This window comes from Canis lupus, chromosome 5, assembly GCF_048164855.1.
Source record: "Canis lupus baileyi chromosome 5, mCanLup2.hap1, whole genome shotgun sequence".
In the NCBI taxonomy this organism is placed as follows: Eukaryota; Metazoa; Chordata; class Mammalia; order Carnivora; family Canidae; genus Canis; species Canis lupus.
Window position 1 is genome coordinate 21,627,416 of NC_132842.1, and position 21,820 is coordinate 21,649,235.

A 21,820-nucleotide genomic window follows, 5' to 3' on the forward strand; every position below is an offset into this window, starting at 1 on the left:
TATGCTTCCGGGGCCTCTAGGGCTGCCAGACTCCAACATAAGGAGTCCAGCGTGTGAGTGCCATGCACCTCCCATCCTCTCCTTGCCCATCGCTACTGTTTCTGTTCTAACTGGATACGTTCAGACTCACCCCTGGACTCTCCTTTGCTCTCATTCTGCCAAGGATCTTCTGACCTTTTTTGGGGACATTGACCTGGTGGCTTTCCCTTCCTACTTCCTGTTAATCAGGTCAACGGCCTCATCACCCAATGCATCTGGTTTTCCTTTCCTTCTAACAACTGCTCCCCGCACCCCCCCCCCCACCCCCACCTCCTTGCCAGTAAATGTTTTGACTCCCTGTGGGCCTGTCAGGCCTCTGCTCTAGAACTGGCTCTCCAAGCCTCAATAAATATTCTTGTTACTAAGATCCTCTATCTGGGGAGATCCATCCCTATTTCCTGCCACTCCCTAACCCACTCTTTTATTCCATCCTTTTTTTTTTTTTTAGTTATATCCTTTATACAGCTCTTTCCTCCCAGCCTGGTGTCACTGATACTTCCCCTCAAGGTTTCCACTCGCAGTGCCTCATTCCAAGCCTCCTATTCCAATGCCAGCCCAAGGCTGCATCTGCCACCAACCCGCCTTAAAAAACTTTGGAAACTGCTTACCTTTCCTGTCTCTACACTCCCTTGCTGCTTTAGCTCCAGCCCACCGCCACCCACGCCCAGGTTGACACTTCATGCAAACCGCTGTTCTGTGTGGGGGGCTCCGCACCATTCTTCTCCATCCTACTCATTCCTCATTCCTTCTTCACCTACTCATTCTTCAGTCCCTGCCCCAGCGGAGGACAACAGAAGATCAGCAATACCCCTGAGGCGGAGCTGAGCGCGGGACTCCCGTGGATTCCCGCCTACTCCGTGCATCCCCGCGGCGGGGGGGTCATTGCGTCGAACCTTTCTAACTCTGCTGCCCTTCATCACAGGGAACACAGGGAGGGCCACGGAAGATTGAGTACCAAGGCGTTCACATGCCCCGCGACCCCAGTACACAAAACCAGTGACCCCCGCAGGGCGATCAGGGGTGGCTGGGAGATGGTCTTGGGGGTGTAAGCTCTCCGCCGAGGGACTCGCGCGTGGGCCCCGAGGGTCATCGGGCTGCAGAGGTGACGATGCAAGGGGCGCGCCTTTACCCCACCCCGGGGCGCGTGCGCTTTCCCATTCTTCCATTTTGGGGAGACTGGAGCATCCTCTCCTCCCGCGCGCGGGGGGGCGCGGACAGCTCCCCAACGCAGTGGCCCGGTTGGCTCGAGCGACCCTCGGGGCGTCGGAGAGACGCGACAGCAGCGGCGCGGCAGGCGGGGGCGGCGGGGCGGCGGGGGCGAGGGGGGCGAGGGGGGCGAGGGGGGCGGGGGCCGCGGCGCGGGGCGGGGGCGCGGGGCGGGGGCGGGGGCGCGGGGGCGGGGCCCGCCGCTAGGGGGCGCCGGAGCGCGCCGGGCCGGTCCCGCGGCCGGGGAGGGCTGGCACCGCGGCGGCCGGCCCCCGAGCGCGCGGGGGGCGGGGGGCGGGCGGCGGAACGCGGGGCTGTCAGCGCGGCCGCGCCGGCCCGGCGTCTCGGGCTCCCGCTGCCTCCGCGCACCCGCAGGCGCGCAGGGCCATGGCTGCCGGGCGCCGCCGCCGTCCCCGGGGCTGCCGGGCGCCGCGGCTCGCGCCCCTCTGGTGCTTGGCGGCGGCGCTGGGCGCGCTGCGGGCGCCGGGCTCGCGGGCGTTCAACCTGGACGCGGACACGCTCACGGTGTACAGCGGCCCCGAGGGCAGCTACTTCGGCTACGCCGTGGACTTCCACGTACCTGCCGCTCGCACGTAAGTGGCCCGGCGCGGGGGGTGCGGCCGCAGGTGGGGTCCCCGCGCGCCTGCCCGGGGTGGGGTGGGGGTGGGGGTGGGGGGCACCCGCGCCTGTCCCCGCGCCTGTCCCCGCGCCTGTCCCCGTGCCTGTCCCGCAGCCCGAGCGGAGGACGTCCCTGAGCTTCCATCCCGCGGCGCTCTTGGGGGCCCCCTTCCAGGCTACATGTGCCTTGTGCACCTAGAGCCGGAGACGTGCCGCTTGCACAGGCAACGCCAGTCCTGGGGAGCCCCCGGGACTCGAGCATCCTGCGAAGGGGCGGCTGGAGCCGGTTACAGCGACGCCGCAGCACGGCTGTTCGCGCACAGCCTGCGGTAACCGAGCGTCGGGGCGCGGGCGCCGTGGGCCCCGGGCAGCCGGCTCTGTCCTTCGCTTCCCCGCCAAGCCCCTTCTGGCCTCCCGCTGTATGCAGAGCTCCACCTAGAGAAGAACTAGGACTAGTTGCACCCCCTCTGCAAAACCATTTTTTCAGACGCCCGGTAGGTTTCCAATAGGAAATCAGGTTTGACAGTCGCTCTCCACCCCGAGTCCGTCTCTGCGCCCCGACCCCCACCCCGGGCCCCCACCCTGGTCTCGGGGAGACGGCGTCGCGCGCGCACGCCTGTGCGGTGCCCAAGGAGTGACTTTTCTCCACGCCCTTCGCAGGGCCAGCGTGTTGGTGGGGGCGCCCAAAGCCAACACCAGCCAGCCCGACATCGTGGAAGGGGGAGCCGTCTACTACTGTCCCTGGCCCGCCCAGGGGTCTGCGCGGTGCAAGCAGATACCGTTTGACAACACCAGTAAGTGACTTTTGTCATTCTCGACGGTGGCTCCCGGTTTCAAAGAAGCAGAGCCAGGCGTGCAGTTACCTCCCCACCTTGCGATGGAGGAGTCTGTGTTGTGGGCCGTCCGGGTCCCTAGAGAAATCGGCTTAAGACTGAGTGAAAGGGGAGGGAGGTGGTGGAATGTAGGGTGAACCCCAGAGAGGGAACCCGGGATGCGTCCTGGTAACTTCTGTTTCCTTGCTGTCCCAAGATGAGCAGTTTCGGGGTGAGGGGATGCTTTGAAGAAATACAGATGTTCCACCCTAACCTTGATGGTGGAGAGAGTTTGGTTGCTCCCCAAGGACAGACCTGGGAAAAGACAGATCCTTAACATGTCCTGTGCCCAAACTCCGGAGGCAAGACTCAGCTGCTATGGACTCAGACATCGCTCCATGTTGCTGTTTAATTCTTTACAGAAAGAAAGAATTTTCTTTCAAAATATTGGACATTGGATGCAAACTAGTCCAGGCAGAGTGTAGATGGATTACATTCATTTCCAAAATCCCTAGACAGATGTTTCTTATTTAATTAAAGGGAAAATACATTTTAACCAATTCAGGCTGGTTAGGTTTCCTCTGGTGTTTTCTCTTTGGGTCCTGAGAAAATAATTTTGAACGTAATGCTTTCAAAAACATTAACGCTGAATGTTTTAATTTGTACCTCTAAAACTTTATGCATTCAAAAGGTAGACATTATCAGAAACCAAATATCTCTTTTCAGAAAAATGCGGACTCAAATAATCTTCTTTGATGATCATTTAAAATTCCTTTTGCGCCACACAACTGTTTTTATGACATCATTCTTCATCATTGTTACATTAGTGTGCATTCAGAATGTATGTAGAAAATCCATTTTCACAGCGTTTTGATGGAGTCGGATGGATGGTATTACCTGCTACTATAACCGATTTGCAATTTTCTGTTTTAAAAGAGAAAATAATTTTGATTCTATCTATATGGAAACTATTTCAAAGAAAAAAAAATCCTTTGCAAGGCTTACCTTGAATTATGACCAAATTAGGAAAATGCTTCATAAAAGCATTTTCAAAATTATGTTTTTCATATGTATCTATAAATAGTCATAGTAGCTCATTTACCATTTTATTAAGTAACTCAGTCTGTACCAGTTTTTGTAAGCTTTTACTTTAAAATATGTTAGAAATTAGAAAAATTAAGCCATCTGATGTTATTTTGCAAAAGAAATCTTTTAACTGGTTGTTCAATTGGTCTTCTAAATGCTTCTGATTACAGACCTATCTCCAGTTTGAGAATAGATTTTATATAATCCTGATTTATAAAATTAGTGGCATTTTTAATAATCCATATCAAAACCATTTGTGTTTTTAAAAGTCTTTAAACTTAAGCCTTGGTAAATAAAGACATAAATCAATAGTACTATTTGAGTTTAAGTTAAGGGAAATAAGTATTTACACTTTAAAATATGTTCATGTATTTTTACCAAGAAGCAATCTATAGTCATGGACATGAATTTTATAACCTGCTAGAACATTCCCATAACATACCAAATCAGGATCTGGTTAGTATATTTTTCCTTTGATAAAAGAAGAACCGATGTCTGCCCAGATAAGTCACATCTGAATACCTTTCTAAAAACTAATCCCAGTAGATGTCATGGTTTAACAGATGAAAACCAGAGAATGCAGACCTCAATATGAATTTTTAAAAACTGAACACTCGCAACCAAAAATTATAATAGGTAAATTTTCCAAAAGTTCCTCCTAGAGCAACTGCTTGCAGATTTGAATTCACTTTCCCATGGAGAACTAATGCTGAAAGATTGTGCGTTGGTTTCCAGAAGAGCCCACAAGAATGCACTTAACCCTTATTGTAGCTGAATTATAGTTGTAGTGAAACCTTAGGGGACAAACTAGCACAGTTTTAGCAATTAAATAGATAGGAAAATAATAAAGATGTCAAAAAAGATCAGTGTTACTTGGAGAAAGAGTCAGGGGTGAATGGCATCTTCTGTACAAGTTCAGAGGAATGCATCTGGATGTCTCAAAGAGCTCTAGAGATTAATGCTGCTGGCTCTACACTATATCTTATTTTACTTCTAAGTGAATGGAGGTTTTTTGGATTTTTTTTTGATAGATAGATGCCCTCATCTTATTACTATACTTAGCAACTGTTAACAGTAGGGATTTGAGGATTCAGAAATGGAACAAAATAAGGAGAAGAAACAGGGAGGGAGGTAGATGTTTCTGAAACAATTGAGCAAAAAACAAAAAAAATGAGGGTAACAAAAGAAGCAAAGCAGAGGAAGCCACACGTTGGTGAGAAATGAATGGTCCTTGATGGAAGGAGCAAAGCAGTGAGCTGTGAAAGCTTGGAGGAGTCCTACTGAGAAGGATCTTTGAGAAAAGAAAGTTCCCCGTGTTAGCCATCAGGGGGTACTGTGGGCCCAGGAACCTTGGCTGCTGTTGGGAACGTCCTGGGAACCATGGGGCAAAAGGAACCCGAGGACCCCAGGTCCATGCTGGCTACTGAGTGGGTGCTAGCGCACAACACACATCATTTCCACCAATGTCTTTATCCAGGCGGGCGCCCCAGACAGTGGCTACCATTTGCTGCGAAGCTGGGAGGGAGAGGGGGGCAGCGAGGGGCAGTGCAACTATTTGCAGTGCCAAGTCCCCGTTCTTTGGGCACCGTGTGACCTTGGAACCAAAGATGAAAGGCAGACACGCAGGTGTTGCTGACTCGGGTCCGGTCAGTGTTAACCACCTGCTTGACACTCACGGATCACCTACTACGTACCAGTCACTTATGCACCTTACTGATAATCCATAAACCGCATTTTATGAATAAGGAAACTGATCTCAAAGGTGCTGGAAAAAAAGTTACGTGCAAGACCACACGGGGGTCAGCAGGAGATGTGGGGTGGGAGAAAAGGCCAGCCTGCCACACCCGGAGCCCGCCTGCCTCTTCACCCTGCCTTCCTTCCAGCGTGGGAGACGATGGGTCCCACTAGCGCACAAATTCAGGAGCGGATCCTGTGAAGCTGAGCTGCTGCTGGCCCTGCCTTCCCCACCTCCATCCCCTCAGCCCCCAGTTACCTTGGCAAATCCAGTGTCATTGATCTTCCAGAGAAGATCTAGAAGAGAAAAGCAGTTCAGGTGGAAGGTTGTAGAAAGCAGAGGTTATAGAAGGAGACTTTGTCTTGATGGGAATGATGGGTTGGGCCTGCCCCTGGTTTGCCCCAGCCCCTCACAGCACGCCGGGTCCCCTCAGTGTCCCCAGTCAGCTGCCTCCTGTCTTAATCTCTGCCTGCAGGCAGCAATGGACAGTTGTCCCAAAGAGGAGGAAAATTTCCCTGCTTGACAAAGTAGTGGCTCTGAGTGCTGAACAGCCACGAGCTGATGCTCCCGTAATAGAGCGGGATGTCTTGGCTACGCGTAAGTAAGTATTAGATTGAGAAGAGAGTAATGACTTCTTTCTCTGTCTTTTCTCCGTGTGGCTTTACTATTACATCTGAATTCGGGGCCTTATATGTAAATCGGACCTTTTTGTTTTTTTAAAGATTGTATTTATTTATTCATGAGAGACAGAGGCAGAGGGAGAAGGAGAAGCAGGCTCCATGCAGGGAGCCCGACATGAGACTCGATCCCAGGTCTCTGGGATCATGTGCTAGGCCGAAGGCAGCGCTAAACCGCTGAGCCACCGGGGCTGCCCTAAATCGGACCTTTTAATGACATTGTTTCAACTTGCTCAGGCCCCTGGGGTGTCTACAACTTAGTGTTCATGGGGGTGACCTAAAAAAACTCTCACCTAGGCACTGAGGGAGGCTGGCCTATAATTTAGTCTCTGAATCTGGTTGTGATCTTGAACTTCAGTTTATGTAAGGTCACCTGCCTTTTTTCTTTCTTAAACTTCCATTTAGTTAGGTTTTCTTTTCACTAAATAATCCTCTGTTTTATTTTTACCTTCTCATATAACTTGGATTTTAAAAATTACTTCTCATCGTAAATGCTAAACCAGGAAGCCAGGGGTAGCCTAGCACTTCAAATGCATGAATACTATTAAAATCTGTGGTCCTTTCAAGTACGGAGGAAGGAAACCTTAGGGAAGCATATGGCAGTGGGGGAGGTGCAAAGTGCAAAGAGTAGATAATTTTCCTGCTCTGTACAAAATCAAGTGGTTGCAAAAAAGCACTTCTCTCATCTCCCTTCTGTCTTTCCCTCTTACTTCACTAGAATAAAATTCCCCCCCTTCACCAAATTGATTTCTTTCACTTTTGCCTCAAGAACCGTCCAAACTGTGCCCCGTGTCTCCAACAATTTAAAACATCACATCTGCCAAATTCGTGCCTCTCCTTTCTAAATCTACTCCAAGGTTCATTTCATCTTTTTTTTTTTTCCCCCTACATTTTCCAAACCCATGTGTGGGGTGAATAAAACTGCTAGATTACAGCGCTTCTGCTAAAAGGGGGAGAGATGAAACAGAATGAATAGAGCCTCCTCTTTGGACTGATGAAAGGCAAATTGCAACAATAGTGGCAAAGGCATAGTGTGCAAATATCTGATTATTTTAAATATGCAAATGAAACATTTTGAGGAGAAAGATAATGGCATGTGCTCAATTAAGAATGAAAATCGTCATAACCCTAAAAGTAATGGTGAGGCAAGACAGCTGGGAACCACTGGCAATTAGGGACCCACATAAAGAATGAACAGGAAGAGGTGGGCGGTGCCATTGAGATTTGGAAGTCATCTGAGAAAAAGTCCTAGAATTGGCCTGGCCTTCATTTAATATCTTTGTGCTTAAAACAACAACAACAACAACACGGAACCTTAAAATGGAAGACAGTTTGCTTTAGGATATTTCAAAGCTCTGAAATGGTAAGATTTTGCTTAGAATCGTGTTTTAGCTTGGGGACCGGAAGCCTTTGTGTTGGGGGTCTGTTTTATTTTGTGTTAAGTGAGCCCACAATAAGAAGCAGCTTAAAGCATCTGGCGCTGTGACTGGTACAAGGGTTGCTTTTTTGATAATATTGGGTGTGCCCCTTTTCTCATGTGAGGGTTGGGAAACATATTGGTCACATAAGTCTTGCTTTTTCCAACTTCCTCAGAAAGAAATCAGGTTTTGTTCAGGAACAAAGAGAAGAAAAATGTAGGTCAGAGCTATCAAATAAATGACAGAGGAAATAACACAAATGTGACAAAACTCATGGACAGCAGAAATCTGGGCTTTGGGGGGTTGAGCTGGAAGTGGAAAAGGTGGGGAGGCAGCCCAAATATTAAGAATTAATATTTAGAATTGCTCTATTAAGAATTAATAATGCAATAATTAGTACAAGTGCTGCTAATCAGAATGTGTGTGTGTGTGCACATACATATATGTTCATTGCTGATCTCACGGAATCCACGGAGGGTGGTTTTGCTGGATGGTTCACGTTTCTGGGAGCAACTCATGGTGGCAACCACACCTGACACGCCACCCAGCCAGATGCATCCAGCATCCCTAAGCTTCTCCCAAATGGCTCAGCCTTCCATGAGACAAAATGCAACCGAGGTCTGATATGAGAAGGGAGGAGGCAGTGGTCCCTACAGCACATAGCAACCGAGGAAGCAATTAGAAAAAGGAAGTCCTTGAAACTCTAACTAGAAATGGGAAACAGATCTGCTCTACGGCTAGTTGAGCAGTATGAGCATTAGGCGCCTGTTGCCTAATCTGCAAAATTCTTTCAAGAAACTAGAAGTCTGTGCCATGGAACTGGCTTCCAGGCTCTTGGCGGGAATAGCCCGTAGCAGTAGCTGCTGCAGTATTCTGGGAGAAATGTAGGAAATTATCTTAAAAGTATCCTGAAAGCAGAAAAAAGCACTAGGACCTATAATGTGACCAGTTGAGATGTGTGCATTCAAACTTTACCTGTTGTGTATAAAGAGCCCTGTATCTGTGCACACTGTGTTGAGGAAGAGTGTTGCCAATATTATCCAAAAAAAGCTCAAATCACATGTGCTCTGACTGACACTATCCAGACCCACAAACACAGATTTTTTGAGGAAGACAGATAGACTAATTATTGATCCTATTAAAAACACCTAGAAAAAAAAGTAATTTTCAAAATTCACTTTCAGTATATCCTTACAAACATATTTAATGCATCAAGCAGGGTGCACCTATGTAATGAAACCCTAAAATAGATTTAGAATAATTTTAATTCTATTATGGTTATTTAAGGTATATAAGCAAATCACGATTCACCAGGAGGTGATTTATACTTAAAATAATCTACCTAATACATAATGCTTTAATACGGTGTTATTCCATTGGACTTTAGCCAGGTAGCTCCCACACCAGTTTGAAAGAAATGGAACTAAAACTCAGTCCTACAGAAAGATCAGTTGCTGGAGCTCTGATATTTTGTATATGGCCTCAAAGGTGTGCCAAATTTCCTAGATCCATAAACATTGGTTAAAATGACCATTTACCCTTTTAATTGTTTTTAGTAGAAACAAGGCATAGGTTCCAAATAAATCTTTGTAAAAATGCCAGGCAATGGAGGGGGGAAGTAGGTGTGGAGCCAAAGAGGCAGAACAAGGGAGTTTGAGAAGTAGGGGGTGGGCACACAAAGGAACTTTCTACATGTTGATGTTGGTGGTGGATACATGGCTGTGTGTATCTGTTAAAACTCATAGAACTCTGTATCACCAAGAGTGAATCTTAATGATTGTAAATGAAAGAGAAAATGAGAGAGAAAATCTTTATGAAGAATGCTAGAGAGTTATATATTCGGTGTGGGGATTCAATTTGGTTTTGTGGCCATTGCTATGAGCATGTGGTCTTTAAGCTTCCGGACTATGGGAAGGTCTGATGTAATAATAACTGGCAGCATAAGGAGACACATCTTACCCTTGAAGAGCTTAGGCTACTGCCTCTAAGTAAGAGGGAGCAATTGGTCAGATCATCATGTAGGACCTTCTTTATCATTCTTTAAAGGATTATATGTTCAGAGAATGTTGGTAAGAGAACTGTGAATGAAAACATGTTGAGTAAGAGTAAATCTTGGCAATGAAGCATCATCCTTGTGTAATATTATCCCTACAGGAAATCCAGGCATGGGACCCCTCATTGGTAGTCATTACACTAAGGAGACCTTGCTTCAAATGCTTACCGTAGTTATCTCAATCAGCGCAACCACCCTCAGGGCATGCATACCTTAACATTAGTTCAATTCTTTTCTTTACCTCTGCTATCTGAGTACAGACACAGATTATAGGATATTGCAAAAGCCTCTGCATGCATCTGCCTTAGTTTCCAGGTGTAGGGGGTGAAGCCAACTCCCCCAGTCAGGTTATGGCTCCATCTCACATGTGTCTTGGTTGTTAATCCCTATGATTTGTTCAGATGTCTCCATCTTGCCACACCGCCTACACAACTTATGTCTTTTTTTTTTTTTTAAGGTTTTATTTATTTATTCATGAGAAACAGAGAGAGAGAGAGAGAGAGAGAGAGAGAGAGGCAGAGACACAGAAAGAGGGAGAAGCAGGCTCCATGCACGGAGCCCGACGTGGGACTCGATCCCGGGTCTCCAGGGTCAGGCCCTGGGCTGATGGCAGCGCTAAACTGCTGAGCCACCCAGGCTGCCTAACTTATGTCTTTAGCACAATATGTTAGAGCACTGGGTATCTCTCAAGTATGTATTACCTACACACACACACACACACACACACACACACACATACACATATCCCTGGTCTCCCTGGGCCCATGTCCTGGTGACTCTTCCTTAACCATCCGGAGCATCTTCTCTCCCAGTAATGATTTTCTGGTACTTCTGGCTTCTTTCTTCCTGCCATTCCCAATGGGAAAAATGTTTTAGACGTTAATTCTGAAGTTGCTGCCAATCCTTTTTTTAGAAGAAAGGAGGCATAAACACTGAAGAGTAATGTTTTCAAATATCCTAAATATGAATAGTCAAGTAAATTATGGCCTAATCACTATGGGAAATGGTTTTATTTTAATGTTAAGTGAAAAACATAAAATTCAAAATTGTATCTAGACCTGTCGAAGAATGCAAGAAGGGATAGGTGATGAGAAGCTATCTTTGCGAAATATAATTAAAATTGGGTTTTTCTTCTTTTCCTAAATATATACATATATATTTTAAAGATTTTATTTATTTATTAATGAGAGACACACACAGAGAGGCAGAGACATAGGCAGAGGGAGAGAAGCAGGCTCCATGCAGGGAGCCCGATGCAGGACTCAATCCTGGGACTCCAGGATCACGCCCTGGGCCGAAAGTAGGCGCTAAACTGCTGAGCCACCCAGGCATCCCCTAAATATATTTTTTAACCTCATTTTCAAAACCATGGACAGGTATTTATTTATGATCAGGGAAAATAGTGGTAAAAATAAACATGCAAAAACTTCTAAATGAAGTTACCGAGTTCACTGAAGTGTTGTGAAGATTGAGTAGAGTTTTAAAATGCACTATTTTTGTATGGGTACTTTTGTTTCCAAATATTGAAGAGCAAGGATGTTTTCAGTAACAGTTATATATGTAAAAATAAGAAGATGCAGAAGTATTGCCTGTTTTCATTTTCGATTGTCCCTGAATCAATCCTCATAGACTTGATGGTCTGATATGACAGTTTCTAGAGTGTTTCACAATAAGGGGCTGCTCATGGGGCAAACCACTGTGCAGATCCTACCAATTCAAATGCTAGTTTCATCTGGAAACACCCTCACACAGACATACCCGGAAATAATGTTTAGTCAAATATCTTGAGCCATTCAAGTTGACACATAAAGTTAACCATCTTATAAACCTTGCTTTCAGAGCAAGCCTCTATAAGACTTACGACGTAAGTACTCCTAGGAATGGCACTGAGAATTCATGAACTAAGGAAACCCACAGGATTCACAGGATAGAGCACTTATTGGCTGTCACTATTTATCTTCACATTTCTTAGGCCAAAACATACTCAGGTATTACTGTAGTAACAAATGAGTTCAGATCTCTTGTTTCAAACAACCCAGGTATATCGCTTGCTCACGTTGTGTGTTTAATATGAGTTGGTAAGGAGGCTGGCTCTGTTTATTCAAGCCACTGAAGGATCCAGGCTAATGGAGGTTCCTTATTGACATGTGCTTTCAAGATCACCCCAACTGTAAGGGCAGGTGGAAAATTACACATTGTCTGTTAAAGCTTCTGCCTAGAATTGACATTTACGGCTTCTCCTCACATTTGGTAGGTGAAAGCAGGCCATGCCAACTTATTTCACACTTTTTTAAATCCACACCTAACAAAACTGTATCTACAACCTTTAAAAGAATACCAGATAGGAAATGCAATAGAGGCTGCTGTCTTTGAAAAATGTGATTAAAACTGGTGTTTCTTCTATCCCTAATGGATGTCTCTTGTAGGACATATTTTGTGGGGACACTGAAATGGCATGGTTCTTTGGGACTACAATCCCAACCCTCACACTTATGGTAGAGAGCGGACACATGGCAAGGAAATGCAGGTGTTTCTGTCAGCAGATACAAAGATATGAGTAAAACTTTGTACCAGAAAATCAGTCCTTAACCTGATCCATCTGGACTCCATTCTCTACCACAAGTATTGTCTGAGAAGATTGAATGCCCTTCATCCTTTCAATCAGGCTCCTTGGTGGACATGCTATTAAATCATAATGTCTTTTCCCACTCAAAGCACCTTTCAGTAAATTTTAACTTACCTTAGTTATGAAAATATTATCTTAAGACAACAATGGAGTTGAAAGTAAAGCTTCATGTTAGCAAACAATAAAATCAAATTTCAGTGACAAGAGGAGTTTTCGCAACTTTCTACAAGAAGATATTATTCTGAACAATAGAAGTGTGGCCATGAATGGAGCCCAACTCCCCTTGGGGCATTTACAGAGCATAGCCAATGACAAACTGGGGGAAAAGGAAGGTAAGACCAAAGGGACAATGAGTGGTGTCTGTGTGTACCCATTTTTTTATTTTATATTGGGTGGGTATTATTTTTCTGGAGCTGCTGTAACAAATTACCACACATTTACTGACTTTAAACAACACAAACTGATTAACTTACGGTTCTGGAGGCCAATGTAGAAAATAGGTGTTGGCAGAGTTGTTTCCTTGATTTTTCCACTTTCCAGAGATTTGCTCACATTTCTTGGTTCATGGCCCTCTTCCATTTTCAAAACCAGCAATGTCAGGCGTCATCCTCCCACTGCCATGTCTCTGGCCCTCCTTTCCTGCCTCCATCTTCCACTCTGAAGTATCTTTGTTATGACTGTGGTCCCACTTGAATAATCCAGGATAATCTCTTTGTCAACTGCTTAACAACCCTCATTCCCCTTTGCCATGCAACCTAAAATACTCACAGGTTTGGGGGTGGTGAAGATGTAAACACTCTGGGGGGCTCTTATTTTGCTTACTCTAGGTGATTTGAGTTTTACTGAGGAGGGAGTATATCTGAGCAAGAATCTAAATTACGTGAAGGAGGGAATGAAACAGTATTGAGGATTGGGTAGTGTTCCAGGCTTGCAGCGAAGTCATTGTTAAAATCTGGAGATGAGGGCGTCCTTGGGAGATGGAAGCCACTGGGCTGGATTGAAATAAGTCAGGGAAAGAGTTACAGAAAATGAGACCAGAGAACCAAGTATATTGGCAAGTACCTTAGAGGCCAGGGGCAGGGTTTTGGATTTTATTCAAGGAGTGATGGGCAGCCACTGGTGGTTTTGAGTAGACAGGTAAGATAATTTGAGTTACGTTTTTCCAGGGATCAGTTTAGCAGACTGTAGGCAAGGAAGGAGACCAGATGGAAGATTCTCCCGCCTCGTCCACTAACAGAGACGTATGGTTTGGGTTGGGTGATAGCAGTTAGGGTTGAAAAATGATTGGATCTGGGGTTCAACTGGAGTTGAATCCAAATGGGTGAAATTTGAGCTGCTTATTCGACATCTAGGTGAGGTCACATGGGAAGGTGGATCAGTAAAGTTGGAGCTCAAGCAGGAGGCTTGGAGACTGAGGTTTAGAAGTTGTGAGTATTTGGGTGATATTTAGGATCACACCTGGGAGAGTGAATATGGAGGGGGGCGGGTAGCAAAGCACAGCCAAGAGAAGAGGGAAGGGAGTAAGAAGGGGGAGATCAAGGTTGAGATTAAGTCCTGGGGCACCCTGGCAGTTGGAGAAATATTGGAGAATTGAGGAAGATGAGAAGGAGGACCATTGAGTTAGAAGAAGTTATGAAGCCAGTGAGGCAAGCCTTGTGAGGTGGAGTGAAGTGAGGACAGAAATGGAGAACATTTGCTTTGGCAACCGGAAGTTATTGTTGATAAAAATAAAAGTGGTTGTGGTGGAGTTGTCAAGAGAGAATAGGAGAGGACCAATGGGGACCACAAGGACCGAGGACTTTTACTGTATATGGGATGAGAGAAATGTAGTCATTGAGAAGATACTACAGCATGTTTACAGTCTATTGGGAGTCATCCCGCTAAAAGGGAAGCAACAGTGACCAAAAGAGAAGGGAACCTGCTGAAACAAAGTCCCAAGAAGCTGGAAAAGGGGGTGTGGGACACAGATGGAGGGACACAAGGGCAGCTCTTCCTCAGTGACAGGACACGGCACAGTGAGGGCACCACTGAGACAGGTTGGCAGGTCTGGAGACAGGAGGAAGAAAATGACCTTGCTCATGTCTTGCATTTTCTCCTTGAAATAAGAAGCAAGGTTATCAGCTGAGCATGAGAAGGTTAGGAGATTGAAGAAGTGTGAAGAGTAGTCCCCAAGGTGGAATGAAATGAGTAGGGATGCCACGGGATTGATCAGCAGACAGTGTGCAGGGACCGTGCAAATGTTTAATTCTGAATTTTTTTGTGGAAGGAATAAACTTTTGCCTTTGCCCACCTTACGGTGTGGTGCTACTCATTTGGAATAGGATTTGAGATTTCCCAGAGAGCAATTCCATCCGGAGTATTAATCTTCTGTGAGGATACGCTGCAGATACAGAAAGTTTGCATTCTGAGATGCCTATTTTATGTGACATTGGGAATGGTGATTCCTTCATTTTAACCACAAAATGAACCATTTTGTTAAACGAATGGTTGGGATCCTTTTTACTACATCTTCTGGCAACAGAGATGAGATCCCAAGGAAATGCAAGCATATGACAGGAGTTAGTGTAAATACATTTTCAAGCGCTATTGGGAGGCAAGTTTATACAGCCTTCATCCTGAAACCCAATCATATCCTGTATTTAAAAGCATTGCTTTGAGGTCATATTGAAGAGATTTATGTCATTTAATCTGCTTCCTGAGATTCCCATGCTGAGAGGTTTTCATTACTTCTTGAAGCAAATAAATTGTTGGGCACTAAACAGAAGCATGCTGTGCTCCTGCCAATCTGAAGGTGACATAGAAGCCGTAGGGAGACTTGTCGGTTCCCCAGCTGTGTCTCTGGCCCAGACTTTGGAGACCAGGTAATTATTTCAGGTGTGAGAAAATCTAGGGCTGAGAGAAAGCCTGAGGAATGCAAGGAGCTTGAAGGAAATCACTGTTTGGGAATGAAGAGATGGTGCTGGCAAGAGAATTCTGCTTTAGGACAGAGAATGAATTTGTAAGTGGCAAACCTGCAGGAAGGGAAACCAGTCAGGAGGCTGTTGCAGAAACTGAGGCTAAAGAAATGGTGGTCACAGCTACGGAAGTGGCAACAGGTATGGAAAGAAACAGATGCACTTGAGAGGCCTTTGGAAGGATCAGGAACTGCCTAGGGAATGGAGTTTGGGAGTGCAGCATTGCTGATTGCCTAGGATGCAGGCCAAGCACCTGGCTTGGTTCGCGGGGCTACTGTTTTACTAGGTATATATAGCAAACAAAACAGACGTGCTCTCTAACCTTGTGACGTTCAAGCCCAAGGGATGAGAGCATCAGGGTCTGGCAGCGGGAGTCTGTAATAGCAGAGCGTGAAGGTTTTAGGTGTGCTGAAGAAAGCTCCTATCCCTGCCTGGAGGGGGACTTGTGTGTATCAGGGACAGCTGTTCAGAGAAGGCATCACTAAAGGTCAGAGCTGAAGAGTGATGTGTGTGCATGTGGATGTGCCTGTGTGGGCTGTGTGTCTGTCCCAGGCACGGGTGAGATGAAAGAGAAAACTGTTCTAGCCAGTGCAGATGAGTGGAGCGTGTTGGAGCAGATGAGGTCAAAGGTGATGTCTCCATACAGTTCAACTATACCCAGCTCTGCCTTTCAGACTTTCACATAGTACTAGGGGAGTTTTGTTTTTGTTTTATTTTGTTTTTAATCTGATCTGCCAGAGATGGCTTACCATTTCCCTTCAGAGAGATGAATCTTTCACTTATTTAACATTTGCTCCCCCAGCTCCATCATACAAACTAGCAGAATATCCACCCATAAAATCACTTGCATCGAACCAACAAAAGTCCATATGTATTTCTAGAATGAACCTTACATATGACCTGAGTTAACTGGTATGTGACAAACATTTCAAATAATATCCGATGATGTAGAAAACCCATTTGTATTATTGCTGAACAAATGTCTGAAGAACACTGGCTAGGCACTATTGATTGTTAAACATCAAGTTGGGAATATGATCTTTATTCTTCGCAAGACACTACAGACGTGGAAATAATTATAGCAGAAAATTTATAGTCTCGTCTAGGTCGGGAAAACTATATAGTATTATGTATGGGAACAAACATTTAAATAGTGGTATGAAAATAATAATTTAAAATAGAACTTTCATGATTTCCAGAAAAGAAAAGAAATATCTTAAACAAGAGGAATGAGCTAGAATCCTCTTACACTCTGAATGCTTGGATGGGCTTACCAAATTTAACCACTACTATGTCCAGAGATTAGGATTCAGTGATCTTCCACTTTGTGCCTTATATAATTTATAGAAGTTTCTTTATATTGTTTGAATTATTAAAAGCAAAAATCTGAAAGAATTTCAATTTGAAGAATTTTTGGCTGTACATTTTAAAACAGGTTTTTTTTTGATGACAGATATATTTTATTAAATAGTTTGGTTATGTCATTTCACTATTTAGATATAATATGTAGCATCCACTTGTATTCATTCAGTTAGTTCATTTGTGTGCTTAATTATTTATATTTGATCAATTTAACATGTTAATATTTATCAACTTAAAGCATGTTACTTTTCAATCGGAGAAGGACAGTCATTTGGTTTCACTCATATGGGGAATATAAGAAATAGTGAAAGGGATTACAGGGGAAAGGAGGGAAAATGAGTGGGAAAAATTAGAGTGGGTGACAAAACATGAGAGACTCTTAACTCTGAAAAACAAACACGGGGTAGTAGAAGGAGAGGTGGGCAGGGGGGATGGGGTGACTGGGTGACAGGCACTGAGGGGCGCACTTGACGGGATGGGCACTGGATGTTATACTATATGTTGGCAAATCGAACTTCAATTAAACAAAAGCATGTTACTTTTATACGTTTATATATTGTAATATGATTGCCACTGAAGCAATATTTATCATATTACATCGTTAAAATACAGTAGTATTAACTAGATTCATTACACTGTGCCTTAGATCTCTATGGCTTATTTACTACTCGTTACATGTCTGTACTGTTAAACACCTTCATCTTTTCCTCCCTCCCCCCAACCCTCTAGTAACCACCATTCTACTCTGCAAGGCAGGGTTTTAAGGAAGCGATTTGGAGTAGTTGGCAAACAAGGAAGAAAGGAATTTTGCAAAAGAAACATCATGTAGGGGATCCCTGGGTGGCTCAGTGGTTTAGCGCCTGCCTTTGGCCCAGGGCGTGATCCTGGAGTCCCGGGATCAAGTCCCACGTCGGGCTTCCGGCGTGGAGCCTACTTCTCCCTCCTCCTGTGTCTCTGCCTCTCTCTCTCTCTATGTCTATCATAAATCAATCAATCAATCAATCAATCTCTAAAAATTTTTTTTAAAAATAAAAAAATAAAAAAATAAACATCATGTATAAAGTCTAGGAATAAGACTAAATAGGGAACAGAGAGGGAGTTGCCTGAATGGAAGGAAGGTCAAGTGTGGAGTTCCAGACCTATGTTCTGGGGGGCAGGGCATTTAGATTTGATCTACTAAATAGAGGCAGGGATACTATTTTTTATGTGTCTGTGTGGGTGTGAATGCATTCTACATACATAGTTGCACAATGTATACATATATGATGTATACAAATAAATATATAAATAAATATATAGAATATTCATTTAATCAGAATAATACATTTCTGTCCATCAACAGATGAATGGATACAGATGTGGTATATAAAAGAAGGGGAACTGAGTGGGAAAAATTAGAGAGGGAGACAAACCATGAGAGACTCCTAACTCTGGGAAACAAAGGGTTGCAGAAAGGGAGGTAGGTGGGGGGCTGGGGTGACTGGGTGACAGGGACTAAGGAGGGCACTTGATAGGATGAGCACTGGGTATTATACTATATGTTGGCAAATTGAATTTAAATTAAAAAATGTAAAAACAGTTAACAACAACAACAAAGAAAGATGTGGTATATAGATACATCAAAATATTATTCAACCATTAAAAAGGAGAAAGCCCTGCCACCTGTGACAACATGGACAAAACATGAGGGCATTATGCTAAGTGAAATAAGACAGAAAGAAATGCTGTAAAATCTCACTTATATGTGAAAAGAGAAAACAATAGCAACAACTGGAATAAAAACTCAGAAAAAGAGATCAGATCTGTGGTTACCAGAGGTGAGGGGAATTAGAGGAAGGTGATCAAAAGGGACAAACTTCCAGTTATAGGATAAACAAGTCCTGCAGATGGAATGTATAGCAGGAGGACTATGGCTAACACTGCTGTGTGTTATATATAAAAGGTGTTAAGAGAGTAGATCCTAAGATTTCTCACCATCAGGGAAAAAAAAATTCTTTTTTTTTATCTATATGTGAGAATAATGGATGTTTACTAAAGTTACTATTGTAATCATTTCATGATATATATAAGTCAAACCATGATGCTGTACACCTTAAACCTATACAGTGCTGCTTGGCAATTATATCTCAATAAAACTGCAAGGGGGGAAGTATAACACTATAATTTATGATTACAATTCCATTTTTTGAACATTGCATGCAAAAATGAATTTGTGATACTTCCTCAAATACTTGAAAGTTCACAATAAGATGCTCAAGAGTACAAAGGCTACAGAGCCCTTCTTTAATAGCGGTTTTTAGGGTGTTGGGAGTCACACATTTGGAAGTTTAATTTTCCTGGGCCTAAAAACCAACCCAGATTCTTTTCTTGGATGTGTTTCTTTTCGGCAAGGAGTTCTCCTGCCCCAGCTGTATTATTTTGAATTTTACAAAGGAGTAATCCCTGTTCTCAGATATGTAGTTTCAATTTAAATGAAACTTTTACAGCATACACTTGATTATGGGAAAGATTACAAACAAACGTTTAAAGATTTCTTTTTACCCTTTTCCTGATTAAAAATGTCTGGACAGCTCCTGCAACAACTTTAAGAAAATCCCTAAGGCTGTGCACTTAAAGTGATGACTGAAGGTATAAGGAAGCTTACTGTGTTCCAGCAGGAGGTCAAGGACTCATCTATAAATAGTTTTCAGAAATCCGCCCCCCATCTACCAGAATGTTCTGCTGCACCTGTGTCAGTTTCAGCTCTTCCCTTCTCTCCCCCATGGTGATCCATCTTCACTTCTTGTAATTCCTCCCATTTTACTAAGCTAAACGATTAGAAAAATCTGCTAGAAGCCCATATGTGCACCATATTCTATGCTCCCTCACTCCTACTCTGAAATGAATATTCCCGTGAAAAGGGAACCAAACATTAGTAGGATTGCCAGCCACTGGGATTTGTACCCAGATTTCCCAGAGACTGAAGCTTCCGATTTAAGAGAGGTAGCTTCAAAGCCCAGAAATGTAGGGCAAGCCAAACCAATTCAATTGTTGCCACCTATCAAAAATTTCCAGTGTGGCCTACAAATCTTTAGATTTTTATCTTTAGGGTTTTTTTCCCTCCAGATCATATTTTATTAATTTTAAAGGTTTTATTAAGTAATCTTTACACCCAATATGGGGCTCGAACTCACAACCCTGAGATCAAGAGTTGCACGTTCTACCTGCTGAGCCAACCAGGTGGCCCCCAGATCTTATTTTAAACGAAAGTGAGATCCTATTAACCAATATCCTAGGCAAATTTCTGAATAAATAGATAGGGACTTGGATATTCATTCAACAAACACTTATGGAGGGCGTACCCCATGCTAGGCACCATCCTAAAAGTGGGAAATACAGAGGTGAAACAGAATTAACGTCTCTGCTCATGGGATTCACATATATTCTGAAGGAGACAGACAGGAAGCGTGCAGACCAACAAATAAGATCATCTCAGGTAGTGCTCAGCTGTGTGGAAAACCATGGCAGCGGGAACAGTAAATGCAATGAGAAGACAGCAAAAGCTGAGACTATTCAAGGGACAGGAAAAAAAAAAATTTTAAGGGACAGAAAAATGGATGGGTCTGCACCTCCTGAGCCTAGGCAGTTGGAGGAGTCGATGCTGGAAGCAGGCAGGGGCCTTAATTGTGTCAGGACTTAATCACTGCAGAGGTGGGATTACAACCGCCCAAGAAAAAAGATAGTATACTAGGTATATTTGTAACATATACGTGGGGAAAACAATCAATACCCAGAATATATGTTGAATTCTTAACAAATCAATAAAATCAAATCTTCAAGAGAGAGAATGAACAAGGGTTGTGAACTGGAAATTCGCAGCAGAAAAGGCTGTGTGGCAATAGAAAAACACGGTCACTGTGCCGCCAATCAGGGAAATGCCAGTGAGGACAGAACAAAGGAGGTACCAGTTCACGGTCACCTTGATCGGCAAAAACGTACAAATACCTGATGGTGGATACCTCTGGAGAAGAAAAGGGGGGGATGGAGCCGGGGATAGTTGCCAAAGGATACTGTCGTATTTGTAAATGTGAGGAAGCTTAGTGGTCAACTCCGCCTACAAGGGTGTGTTATATTAAGCCCTTGGACCTTTCTCTACTTTCTTAAAGCCTTGAAAGAGCTAAGAAAGAAAAATACATTTTGTAGATATTGTTCTGTATCAGTGCACACGAGTCTGTCATGCATATATTAACAGTTGGATAGTGGTCTACCTTACAGATAACAGAAATTTCTGTTTGAATCCCTTCTGCATAAATATTTAAATTCCAATTTTGCTATCACAACCAGGATGGCAGATATGTTCATATGGCATCTTTCAGCTTTTGTGTAATTATTTCCATTGAACAAAATCCTGAATGTTGAATTATTCACCACCACCCCCAAAAAAGGTACATTTAGGGTCACCTGGGTGGCTCAGTCAGTTAAGCATTTGATGCTTGACTTTGGCTCAGGTCCTGATCTCAGGGTCCTGAGATTAAGCCACGTGTGGGGCTCTGCACTTCGCATAGAATCTGCTTGGGATTCTCTCTCCCTCTCCCTCTGCCCCTCCCACTCATGCTCTCTCTTACTCTCTAAAAGAAATAAATATTTTTTAAAAATGTACATTTAAAACTTTGATATATATATTGCCAAGTGGCCCTTCCAAAATCCTATGTTGATTTATTGTCTTGCAGAATGACCATTAATATTTTTTTGTCAAATTGGTAGGTGACAAAAGTGTTAAGCCATTATTATTTTAATTTGAGGCTCGGGACCTCTCCATGAATTTACAGGCTTTTTAATTTCTTCTTCACTCTGCTATGCCAAGTCCTTAGAGCTTTCTCCTGTACAATGCTAGTCTTTTATTGATATGGGAGCTTTTTTACATATACATTATATTGATCCTTCCCTTGACAAAAGTTTCAGCTGGATTTTCCTTTCTTTACTAATTTTGTTAGTAGTCTTTTGCTGCTTAGAGAGATTTAAATCACATGCCGTCACTATAAAACTTTAACCTAGCCTGTGGCTTTGTTTTCTCCATAGTTGGTGATGTGCCAAGGAGAGAATTGTTTAGGTGACTTTTGGTCTCCACTATCTCCCAGAACCACTGGCCCTTCCAAGAGTTTTCTGGGCTTGACAATGCACTTAGGGTAACCAGTGCCTTCCTTCTGCTATAGATACCCATGTGTCTATCCTAATTGTTTTGCCCCATGTCATCA

General features: G+C 43.9%; 1 protein-coding gene across 1 annotated transcript in view; it reads left to right on the forward strand.

The window, feature by feature from the left end:
* Positions 1-1,632: 1,632 nt before the first annotated feature.
* The window catches only part of ITGA8 (integrin subunit alpha 8), a 169,479-nt gene continuing 149,291 nt past the window's right edge, over positions 1,633-21,820 (forward strand). The window contains exons 1-2 of the mRNA XM_072825691.1: positions 1,633-1,838; positions 2,524-2,657. Of these exons, the coding sequence (XP_072681792.1) occupies positions 1,633-1,838; positions 2,524-2,657 (340 nt within the window). The remainder of the gene's footprint in view (positions 1,839-2,523; positions 2,658-21,820) is intronic.